Here is a 12,348-nt window from a genome sequence, read left to right as displayed (position 1 = left end):
CCAGATAAAACGTGGCAGGTACAGGTCCTTACCCTCCATCACACACCAAAGGAGGGTGATCATAGCGGCCGGTATCGCTGTCTCATGGGTACTCTGCATAACAAAGTTGCTCAGGATCTGATGCCATAGCCGAGCCTCATCATTTAAGTAAATCCGCTTGATTCCCTTAGGCATGGTGGTGTCCTGACCCAATTCCCATGGAACAGTCGGGTCAAGGGCTATCCTAGCCTTGACAGCATTCCAATCAAACCTCATGAAGCGCATGTCCTCCTCAGCCTTGTGGTAACCGTCAGGCTGATCAGACTTTGGTGGAAAGTGCAGAATATCCTCAATGACCTCTTCAGTGACCAGTATCTGTTTTCCTCTGAGGTGCACGGTATCTAGGGAAGTCTTGAAGTAATTGCAGTAAAACTCTCTTACCCAGGAAGCATTTACCTCAGTCAAGTTTCGCTCTAAGAAGAACCAGCCTCTCTGTTTGATCTGATCGGAGGTGTACTGTTGTAGTTCTTCTGGGATTTTCAAAGTCCTCTCCAGGTACAGGTTTCTGGAAGTAGCAAACTTAGGAAACTTCAGCTCACAGTACCAGTTTGCAAACTTGATTGGATCATTGGCAGGGAGGAGTTGGTCAGCCTTCTCCTGCGCGGTAAAGTGCTTGTCCCGCCAGGAGTCATCATGCAGAAGTTCCATGAGAGACATAGAGGAATCACCTCTTTTCTGTTTGCCCGTAGTTGCCTTTCCTTTTCCCTTTCGTTGGGTGTCAGACATCCTGAAAGACAGAAATCAAGGATATAATGGGAATAGAAAAACAGGTAGGCACATAATAAAATAAGCACATAGTGGTAAAGGGGCAATAAAAGAATGAAAATTGAGTTAAGCAATGTGCATTAAAGATTGTGTAGGAGTTGAAATCCGAGAAAAGATATGCACAATCCATAATGTAATAGAAGGCATGTTAATTAGGAAAAATTATCAGTATGCCATGAGTAGAAAGTTAAAAGAAAGTGAAAAACCAGAAGAGATGTTTTAAAAGGTTAGTTTGGTTAGAATTGAAAAAGAGTTTAAGAAGTTAAAATTAGTGAGTTAGTGAAAAATGGGTTGAGGTAAGTGGCATAAGGATAAGTTTCTAGGTAACAAGCATTCATAATTAGAAGCTACAGGTAACTCATAACCAAACAAGGAAAACAGGGGGATGTTGATTCAGATAGATATAGAAATAGCAAAAATTGGAATCAATCGTCAAAAATGCAATTTATGAACCAGGAGATCAAAGAGAATAAGAATGCGTTCCCTGAAATTCATGAATTGGTTTGGTGAAATCTAAGGAAAGCACAGTTGAAAATGCCAAAACCAAGACAAGAATGAAAACATTTTACAGAAATTTGGGCAGCATTCTGGCTAAAAGTGGATTATCCCGGAAAATAAACAACAACAAAATAGTTCATATGAAAATTAAAACATAGCTGCAATCACATATAAGGAGTATGAACATGAAAAAGGCAATGTAAAAAGCAGCATGAAACAAAAAAGTACAACATATGAACAATAGCAACATCACAGAATCATCAGAATTGCGAAAATCATAAAGCAAGAAACACGAACAGCGCAATTATCAGGCCTAAATACACTAACCACATCCTAGGCTACCTAACAACCTAAAATCCACTACAACATGCACATCTAACTAGCCTAAATATGAACAGAAACAGAAAGATATAAAGTAACTACGAATGAATAGAAGGGTGGCGTTTTGCGGAACCTAGAAGGCTAATGAAGGAGATTGAGGCAGAGAGGTGGCTGGGGAATGGTGGTGGTGGCGTCAGGCGCGGCGGAGGAGGGTGGCGCGGCGGCGGTGGCTGCTGGTTGGGGGCAGGGACTTTGGGAAAGGGAGGGGGTGATGAGGGTAGGGGAAAGGTTTGGGACGGGGGTGAGGGTGGTGGTGGTGGGCGGATGGAGTGCGGCGGTGATGGCGGCGCGGTGGGTGGCTATCGTGGAGGGGGTGGCGTGGCGGCGGTAGAGGGAGAAGGGGAAAGAAGAGGAAGAAAGAGGGGGAAGGAGGAAGGGGGTGGCGTGGCGGTGGGTTCTGGGTGGTCGACGGGGGTGGCGATGGTTCGGTGATGGTGGCTGGAGGTTGTGGGTGGTGGCTGTGGCGAGAAGAGAGGAAGGAGAAGGGTGGGTGGGTGATGCGAATGGGTAGGGTTCGCGTGAGTGGGGGGTTAGTAAATTTGAATCCATGCGATCGCGTGGGACACGCGGTCTCATGGCCGAGGTGAAATGGGGTTGACACGATCGCTTGGCTGATGCGATCGCATGGGATTGGTAAATAATGAATGGCGCGATCGCGTAGGTCGTCGCTGGAAATCGTGCGAAATGCACAATTCTAGCGTCGCTTTAGCGCAACTCTCTGTCTCCTTTGGGGTGGTGTGCTATCCACGCAATGCGATCGCGTCGCTCACGCTGTCACGTGGGATTAGTGTTTGTGCATGTGGCGCGATCGCGTCAGGGACGCGACCGCGTGGTTCATTTTGTGCGAAACGCACAATGGCCACACGATTCCAGCCCATCTTTCTGGGCGTTGGATCTTTACGCCGATTTCCAGGTCACGCGACCGCGTGGATGACGCGGACGCGTGAAAGGTGTTTTGTCGCAACTGACGCGATCGCATGATCGATGTGGTCGTGTCGAACGCCCATTTTTTTTTATGCAGGTATGTATTTATGCAGTATGCAGTGCTAAATGCAAATGTTATGAATAGTATCCAGGTTCAATAGAAATAGACAATATAAAGTAAACAAAAACGAAATAAAATGGAAACAGAAACGATCATACCATGGTGGGTTGTCTCCCACCTAGCACTTTTAGTTAAAGTCTTTAAGTTGGACATTTGATGAGCTTCCTGTTTTGGTGACTTGTGCTTGAATTCGTCCAGAAATCTCTACCAATGCTTGGAATGCCAATAGCCTCCGGGGTCCCAATCTAGGCATGTGAAGCTTATGAGCAGCTTCAAACATATTTTCAGGCTCCCGGGGTGATGAATATCAGAATATATTCCATGATCCCAAACTCTGGTTCCAAATCCGCTTTCGTTTTTATCTATACTTTTCCATTCGGGCGGTTTAGAAATTAGATTCTCACCAAGATGACCAAACATTTTCCGAGATCCATTCGATTGAACATGATACCAATCCGTGCACTTCGAGTTGAAGCGTGAAACCTTATTGAACCTTGTATACCAGCTCTGAGTGCGAGCCATTTTCCTTTTACTCTTAAAGCCACAGAGAACTCTAAGCTGGCCATCTGTTTCAAGTAAACCATATTCAAGTGGAAAAATAAAGATAAGAGTCAAGAATTTTACCCACTTGAAGTCTGTGTTGGTTGGTAGTGGCCTTGGGATCAATGTTTTTAGTGGTTCGGCAAGCTCTACTCCCTTGTGGTCTTCAGTGAATTCCTCCACTTCCTTGCAAACCTTTTCCATTCCAGCCATGTCCTGGTCAAAGTCTTCCATATCTTCCTCATCACTTGAGTCATAATTGGGAGGTTGAGAAAAGTCGACCTCTGCATCATCTTCGTATTTACTTGGGGAAGATTCTTCTGTCTCAAAGAATTCACTTGCGGGTGTAAGTTCATCACTAGGGGGACTTGACTGGTGACTATCATCATCAAGGAAATATGCGTCTTGAGTTACTCCATCCAGCTCTTCGTAAGATATCTGCATTGGAGGCTGTTCAACCTCCTCTTTAGCGTCAATTGTAACATCTTTGACGGGGTCTTCCATGACTCTGTATTTCCTAGGAGGTTCAGCATCTCCTAAATCTTCAACCAACTCTTCTTCTTCTACAATGACAGCATCCTCTACTTGTTCCAGTACGAAGTTATGCTTTATGCTGTCCACTAGAGTCTCTAGTGTCTTCTTCGTGCTGCATTTTTCATTAGATTCTCCACATGAAGCCATGGGAGTCTGTTGAGTATCTGAACGTCTGGAAGATAATTGATTTATTGCTTGCTCCAGTTAATGAAGGGTTGCATTGAACTGGTTTACTGATTCCTCGAAGCGAACCTGTGATTTTTGACTTGATGGATATGGACATGGTGCGTAGGAGAGTGGTGGTTCTTGAGAGTAATTGGATTGGCGTTGGGGCGGATAAGGATCATGTGGTAGTGAATGGTGAAAAGAAGCTTGTGAGTGTGGTGGTTCGAAGTTATATCGAGAGGATGGTCTCTGAGCACAGGGTGGGGCTTGTTGGTAGTTACAAGGCGGTCCACCAAATCTATCAGTTGGGCATGCATTGTAAAAAGGTCTTTGTCTATGATATCTAGGAGGATGTTGTTGCCTAAAGGGTTGATCGGATCCTTGTGGCTCCATCCATCTTTGATTGCTTAGACCTTGATGCATAGTCCTGTTATAGCTTCCATTCCTTGCAACAAAATTAGAACCAAACTCAAAGCGAGAGGGGTGAGAATTCATAATAGATATCAGAAATAAGAGGGAAGAGAGAAAACAAATAAACAAGTAAAAGAAAAATATTTTTTTTTTAAATATTTACAATAACCAATAATAAGGCACATGTTTGCAATTCCCCGGCAACGGCGCCATTTTGACGTTAGGATTTTTGCTAGTAAAGAATTTTATAAAAATAGTCGTGTTGTAGATATAGATTCTAAACCAACAGAAATCTCTTCGTGCAAATGTTTTGGTTGTCACAAGTAACAAACCCCTAAATAAATTGATAACCGAAGTATTTAAACCTCGGGTCGTCTTCTCAAGGAATTGCAGGGAGGTATGTTCTTATTATTGGTTATGAGTTTTGTAAATCGGGGGTTTTGAGAATGGGGAATGAATATGGCAAATAATTTAAATGACAATTAAAATAAATAAATACTGTAAAGCAAACCCTTTGGCAAGGTGTGAGAAATTAGAAGTCCAGACTTAGTTATTCTTATCAATAATAATGAAAGTTGAATCTTAATTCCACTTAGTTAACCTTTGCTAAAGCAAAGGAAAGTCAAGGGACTAATTAGTTTGACCTTCGAATCCTATTTATTTCCTAAGAAAAGGTTGGGATTATTGAAGTTCAGTTCAATTAGCAAAGATAACAGTTATCAATTATGTTGAGCTAAGATAACTCCTGAGTTACTGATTTCTTAACCAAGACCAAAAGGAAAACGAATTAAATCTACTAGAATAAAAATGTCTTCAGATTGGGAACAATCAATAACATAAATAAAAGAAAGCAATATTAACTGGAATACCTCAAATAACATTAATTCGAAAGAGTAATCTGTAACATAGAAGAATTCATAAACTGATTTGAAAAGCAAGTAATGAAAAAGGAATATTGAACCTGATAAGAAAGATAATCCTCAAAGCAAACAAAATCCTAAATCTAAATCCTAATCCTAAAGAGAGAGGAGAGAACCTCTCTCCATCTAAACCTAAATCATGGAAAGTGACTAAAAATTCGAGACTCCCTTGAATGGATGCATTCCCTCACTTCATAACCTCTGGTATATGCCTTCTGGACTTGGATTTGGGCCAAAAAGGGCTTCAGAATTTGCTATAAGCGTTTTCTGCAATTTCTGGTGCGTGGCCTCTGTCACGCGTCCGTGTGGGTCACGCGGTCGCGTCAATTGGAGTTTTCCTTGTCGCGTGGTCGGGTCAGTCATGCGGCCACGTCATAGGTGTTCTTCGTTAGGTGCGCGGTCGCGTCAGTCATGCGGCCGTGTCGCTGCTTCTTCGCGCTTGGCATGCGGCCGCGTCGTCCATGCGATCGCGTGGATGCCATTTTCTCCAAAACTCCGTTTTACGCTTTCCTTCCATTTTTGTATGTTTTCTTTTTCATCCTTTAAGTCATTCCTGCCTTAGAAGATCTAAAACTACTCAACGCACTAATCATGGCATCGAATAGAAATAAAGGTAATTAAAATAATTAATTTTAAAGCATAGGAAACATGTTTTTCACATACATCCCATAGTAAGGAAGGGAAAGTAAAACCATACAATTAATATGAATAAGTGGGTGAAGGATTGAATAAATCACTCAAACTAAGCACAAAATATATCACAAAATATGGGTTTATCAATAACAGAGTAAGAGTACCACACATCATCCTTCTCATAAGAGAAAATTGTACTTAATTTTATTTATGTTGCCTGTCATCCTTGGGATCCCAGTAAATCTCTCACCAATGAATTTACCAATGGCGACTCCTCCAAACAAATCATCGAAGTTGAGTTCGATACCGTAAAAAAGGACTTTGACCCTAACGGCAACCACATTGGACTTGATAATATAATGGCGTCATCTTCAAAATTACTATCCTTCTTTCCAAGTTTGTTATTGAGTTGGCTCCAAGTAATGTCTCTCGATTCTACATGATATGGGTGGAGTACAATGGTGTAAAGAAGGAAATCAAGGTGTACATGGGAGAGAATTCAGATAGTGTGGAGGGTTTGATTGTGAAGAAACTAGTTGAAAATGGTATTGAGCTCGCATCACAGTAATTAAATTAGAATTTACCATGAAGAAATTAAATAGTGAAAAAATAATTTTTCAAGTTGTCAATTGAATTTAAAAAATTAATAATTTCAGGTAACGCGTTGGGTTAACACAATTTTCTATCTCGGCAATCCGGCGAGCCAATTCAGCATTTTCCATTCAAGGTAACGTCACCATCTTACCTTTCATTACTTTTGTCAAATTTTAAAATCTTCTAGGTTTTTTATTTCGAGTCTTTTAATATTATTTTTGTCACTACAAGAATACCAATTTAATAGTTAATTCGATTGGACATAATTGTACTTGTACACTTGTACACATATGACAAAGTAAATTATAATATTCCAAAAACAATATAGAGTACAATACTTAAAAAACATATTAAAATTGTTTGGTTTATACTAAAAATTTATTATTAAATCAAGTTTTTATATATTTGTTTATATTTATATTTATATAAATATATTTGTCCATGATAATATTACAGAATTGTAAATATTTTAAAATAGCCTAGGTCAATATTTCATTTTTACTATGAAATAAAAAATTTAATAATATCTAAGGTTCTTGCAATAAATATTAAAAATATTATCAAATTAGAGAAAGAAAAGAATATATAATGTTGTCTATAGCATTAACTCTATATGGACTTAGTCCTAGTCATGTGGTTTATAAAAGACCCATAGTGTCAAGAGATACATAAGGTTAAAAGCTCGTTGTTAGCCAAGGTGACCAGACCAAAAAGTACATCAAAGACCAATTGGGAGATGTTAGGGATGGGCAATCATAGTCAGCTTGCATAATTCAAGGTCGTCCAACAATTGATCAGGTTTTGGCCAGAGGTTCGTCAATTGTCTATGTTGGCCGAGGTTAGTTGGTAGTAGATTGGGTAGGTTGGCAAGGTCATTCGTCAAGCAGTGATTGCAGATCAATAGCCTGTAGGTCGACGTAGGTCATAAGGTGGGGGCTCACAGTCAGTTGACGACTGAGTATGTGATTTGGGATAGGTCAGCAGGTCGGTGGTGAATCAACAGGTTACGGTAGGTCAATAAGCGAGAATTTGATAGCAGTGAATCCATCAGTCGTGGTTAGTAGTTGGTTGATCGGGCTAGGTAGTCAGTCGACTGGGAATTGATTGGGTAGGTCGACGAATAGTCATTAGTTGACATGCGAGATAAATATGCAGTAAGTAGCTCCTTTGGTATCGTCAAAAAGACGACAGGTAGGTCGAGGTCGGGAGGCGGTCAGTTGATCGGTTAGCGGGTGTCGATCATTAGATGGTCTATAGTCAGTCAAGCGACCGGTAGGTTTATTAGTCAAGTTGTCACCGATCAAACATAATAAGTTGTCCGATTGTCGCTTGGTCAATTGGTTTGGGTCCTATGTGGGCATTCAGACAGTCACATGTCTAACATCAGTCAAAGGGTGGTTGGTTGGTAGATTGGCGGTCAGTCCATCGGCATAGTTCTGTCGATAGGCGGTCAGCAGGCAATATTAATATATTGGTCGATTGGTTAGTGGTGTCAATGATTTGATGGTCTTTGACCAGTTAGGCAAGCAATTGGTTGGTTTTTCGAGATCGTTAGCGATCGAACAAAATTAGTTGTCTAACTGTCGCTTGATCGGAGTTGATCAGTTAGTTTAGGTCTTTTCTTGGGTAATCAATTTGTCAGATGGTCAATGTTAGTCATAACGTTAACTTTTATTATGTGTTAGACTTACTAATTAATTAAAACATAGTTAATCATTCACTTTTGAAATCTAGTTAAGGCTATATTTGGTTTATGAAAATATTTAAAAATTCATTATGTGTAAAATTTTTCACTATAAACGTAGTTGTTTTAGTTTTTGTATCGTTGAGCACTAGAAAAAATCACCAACCAATTATTTCACTTATTGACAGAAATTTTGTTAGCAAAGTTTCAACTGTTGCCAAAATGAGCCAAAAGTTACTAAGGAATTAACTTGTCATTTCAGTCACTTGTGTAAAATCCGGTGAAACGATAATTAAATAAGTAATTAATTAAGTACCGACAAAAAGGTTTGAAAAATTTAGCAATCATAATTTGAGAATTTGAAGATGATATTTAGATTCAGAGAATTTTTTCGAATCAGAAAACATAGTTTTTGGCGTAAAAATGCGCACTAAAAATTTGACTGGCAGTACTGGCTTAGATTTGTCTGATACTATGGTTGAAAAAATTAATTATGAGTAAAGAAGGTTAAAAAGTTAAAAATTATGATTTAAAAAGTAAAAATATTTAAAACATAAATTAAAACGTTAATCTTAAAGGTTTTAACCCAAACGGACCATATAAGTTAACTGGGTCCAAGCCCAACATATATAAAAAATTGAGAAGAAAGGAAAGAAGAGAGAAAATCCTAGCTCACCAACATTCAATCCACCATAACTTTCTCTCCAGAGCTCCGATTGCTGCATCGTTTGTGGCCACACAAAGCCCATCTCATCTTCTATAATTCTATCTAAAAATATTATAAGAATTTTGAATTCTTTGACCCCATTTTTGTAGTATATATTGAATTTAAATTTGAGCTTTGGGTATTGAGAAATCTTATGATTTTGATGGTTTAGAAGTACTCTAGAACGAGCTCTTGCTAGGTTTCATCATATATTCTAGTGGACAAGAGGTAAGAACCACTTCTCTTGTGTTTATGGTATTTTATGAAACTCTAATGTATTGAGAATTTTGTATATTATGTGAAAATAGTATAGAGTGGTGTTAGAGGCATTAGATTACTCATTGGTGAAGTTTGGAGCTAAGGCTTGGTGGAAATTCACAAGTGAGAGGCTTGATTTTGATTTTCAAGAGGTACGGTTTAAGTTTTATTTAAATACCGTATAATATGATATGAAATCCTAGGCTAGATGCCCCTAGGATTAAGTTTGAACTGTGTATTTGGTTGGAATTGATATATGTAGTTGATGTCTTGTGAAAATTAATGATTTGGATAGTGATTGTGTATTTGTGAATTATGTATTGAATTGATAAATGTTGGGCCAAATACCGTGCATTTGGGCCGGAGGTCGGGAAAGGTAAGATTTGGTAAGTTAAGATTGAAATGTATGTTGATGCTTGAGATTGGAATTGAGTATGAGGTATTGGGTAATAATTGTTAGAATAGTGGAATTTGAGGACTTGAGGTGTGAGATTGATGAATTTGAGTTAAAATGTGTGAATGAAGTAAGTTTCAGTTTGGTTGGTTGTGAATGTGTGAGATTGAGTGTTTTGGGGTCATTTTATTGAGTAAAAATTGTTTTGGCTTGTGAACTTTTGCAAAAGTTGGTAAATTCTGTTTTTGGTTAAAACTAATTTTTTGCCAACTTTGGCGAGCTGTAAGTCGATCCTCAGAGTTTGGAACTTTTCAAAATTTGATTTTTGTGAAAATTTATTTATCAATCTGTTTCAACGGTTCAAGAATGGTTGAAAAATGAATTTTGTGGAAAAAGATACGAAGGTTTAAAAGTCTGATATGCCATGTGTACGCGGACAACATCGTGCGTACGCAGGAGTTGGTCACTGCCAATGCTCATGCATACATGAACATGGGTTGCATACACCATTTTGTCACGTTTACGCTCATGTGTACGTGACGCAAGTCATGCATACGCGAGCAAGCTTCACTGGCCAAACTTTTCGCCTACGCAAAGGTGGTCTGCGTATGCAAGCTTTGAAATTTACATTCATGTGTACGCGAACATGTGCATGCATACGTGACCACTCCTATTTTCTGAAAAGTGAATTTTTAAGCTTTCAACCATTCCTCGAGCCTTCTAAACCTTTATAAACCCTGATAAGAGTCTAGAGCCAGTGTATTTAAGGATTGATGAGTTAGAAATGAGAGCTAAAGAGATGAGTTGGTGAAGAGAGAGGAAAATGAACAAAATGTGAAGTGATGTATAATGAGGATGATTATGATGATGAGTGATAATTGTTTATGATGACGGAGGATGATGAAGAATGAGTTTAATTACTATTGAACATGAATTGAGATGAGATTGAAGGAGAGATTGATAATAAGATGGATAATGAAATTGATATTAAAAATAGTTATGATTGAGATATACCTAATTGGATAGATGCAGTGGCCATGTTCCACTTGCTCCGGGTTATGGTTTGAGTCTCCTGAGATAGATACAGTGGTTTGTCCCCACTTGCTACTGGTTGAGAATGACATGTGATATGAGAATTTATCTGAGTCATGGATTTTCCTAGGTAGATACAGTGGGTCAGCTCCACTTGCTCCAGGTTGAGATTTGAGATTCTGTTGATTCTTCAACACAAGCTGTGACAGGAAACTTTAACTCCCAAGATTTTCCGATAAGATGAGAATCGATATATATATATATATATATATATATATATATATATATATATATATATATATATTCATGGACTCTTGGAGATGCGTGCTTAGGGACTGTCCAGGGTTCACTATTGGACATGTCGAGTTGTCTATATAACCGACAGATGAGACTCATCAGCCATAAGGCAGGCATACATCATTTGTATATGTTTGATTTATTTGGGTTTGCTTAATTGTATTTGGTTTGCCTAATTGTATATCCTACATGATTATATGCTAATTGCTTTACTCTAATATACTTATGTATTACTTGTGTTTGCTCATCTGAGAGGTCCCTCATGCTAGTGTTGGTTGACACTGAGGGCTGGTTTTATTCTGTTGGAGAGTTGTGTAAAGGTGGAAAAGGTTGACTTAGATTTAGACTCCCTTATGATAGTTGCCAAATTATGAATTAGAGAGTACTTAGGATGGATATGGTGATGTATGGAGTATAAGATTGCTTAATGAGTTCCTATTACCTTATGCAGTATCTATTTGGTACTTTTACCGTACTGAAAATTCATGGGTTGGGATTCTCATTCCGTATATATCTCTTATTTTTCAGAAGCAGGTCTTGGTACTCAGCAGTGAGCTGTGATTCATCTGGGAGATGGCGAAGTATACTAGACTCCTGTTTTACTTTTGTTTAGATCTTTCCTTACTTATTTTAAAAAACTTATATGTATGTAATTTCATTTTGAAAACTCGCCTATAGAGGCTTTGATGTATATTTGGGAGAGATAGAAAATGTTGTTGTCAAACTAATATTTTATTATTATAATCCTAGCCGGCCTAAATTTCGCAGGTTGTGAGTAGTGGCTATTATATTTATGTTTATATATATCCAGTCTTTATCCTATTTCTACCTTTAGTGTCTTATTTTACTTTTTCGCCTTCCGAACACGCTTTATCTTCTTTTCATCGATACGTGAGTTTTTCAATCGTGATTTTTTTACTCTTTTTAGACTTCTCGGTTAATAATAAACCCTTCTAATTATATATGTATTATGAATTCACCTTGAATCGTACCACCTTATTATCATTGACTTATGACTCGAGTATAAGGATTTGAATATTATGTATTACAACTTGCAAATAATTTGGCATGTTCATTTTTTTATCCCTTTTAGTTTTCGATGGATTAATTGTTAAAAATTTATTGGTATATCGTTGTTGGATATAAACTTTTGGAAAAATCTGATGATTTTTCATGTGTTTCTTGTTGTAGAAAGAGCCCAAACTTATACATTGATAAAATTTTATATGCCAAAACCTTAATTTTTTAGTAGAAGACAAATAAATATCGGATTATTTAAAAATTAGTTATATGTATCCCTCTGTTAAGTAAGTAGGGGTGGCAGCGGGGCTGGTAGGGACGGATTTTTTCCCCTCCCGACCCCGTTCCGCCTTTTTTTAATTTAGATACTATCCGCCTTACCACTACCCGCGAGTAATAAAATACAGTACCCTAACCCGCCTCTACGGGTAC

The 12,348-nt window shown here is 38.4% G+C and overlaps 1 protein-coding gene across 1 annotated transcript; it reads left to right on the top strand.

Moving 5' to 3' along the window:
• Positions 1 to 1,767: 1,767 nt before the first annotated feature.
• On the top strand, positions 1,768 to 2,115 carry LOC130962718 (glycine-rich cell wall structural protein-like). Its single transcript, XM_057888894.1, has one exon. It carries the CDS (start codon positions 1,768 to 1,770, stop codon positions 2,113 to 2,115), a length of 348 nt encoding a protein of 115 aa, XP_057744877.1.
• The last annotated feature ends 10,233 nt before the right edge of the window (positions 2,116 to 12,348 follow it).

The sequence above is a fragment of the Arachis stenosperma genome, chromosome 2 (assembly GCF_014773155.1).
Source record: "Arachis stenosperma cultivar V10309 chromosome 2, arast.V10309.gnm1.PFL2, whole genome shotgun sequence".
NCBI classification, from domain to species: Eukaryota; Viridiplantae; Streptophyta; class Magnoliopsida; order Fabales; family Fabaceae; genus Arachis; species Arachis stenosperma.
The sequence above is the reverse complement of the archived record's forward strand: the minus strand, read 5'-3'. Positions and strand labels throughout refer to the sequence as shown.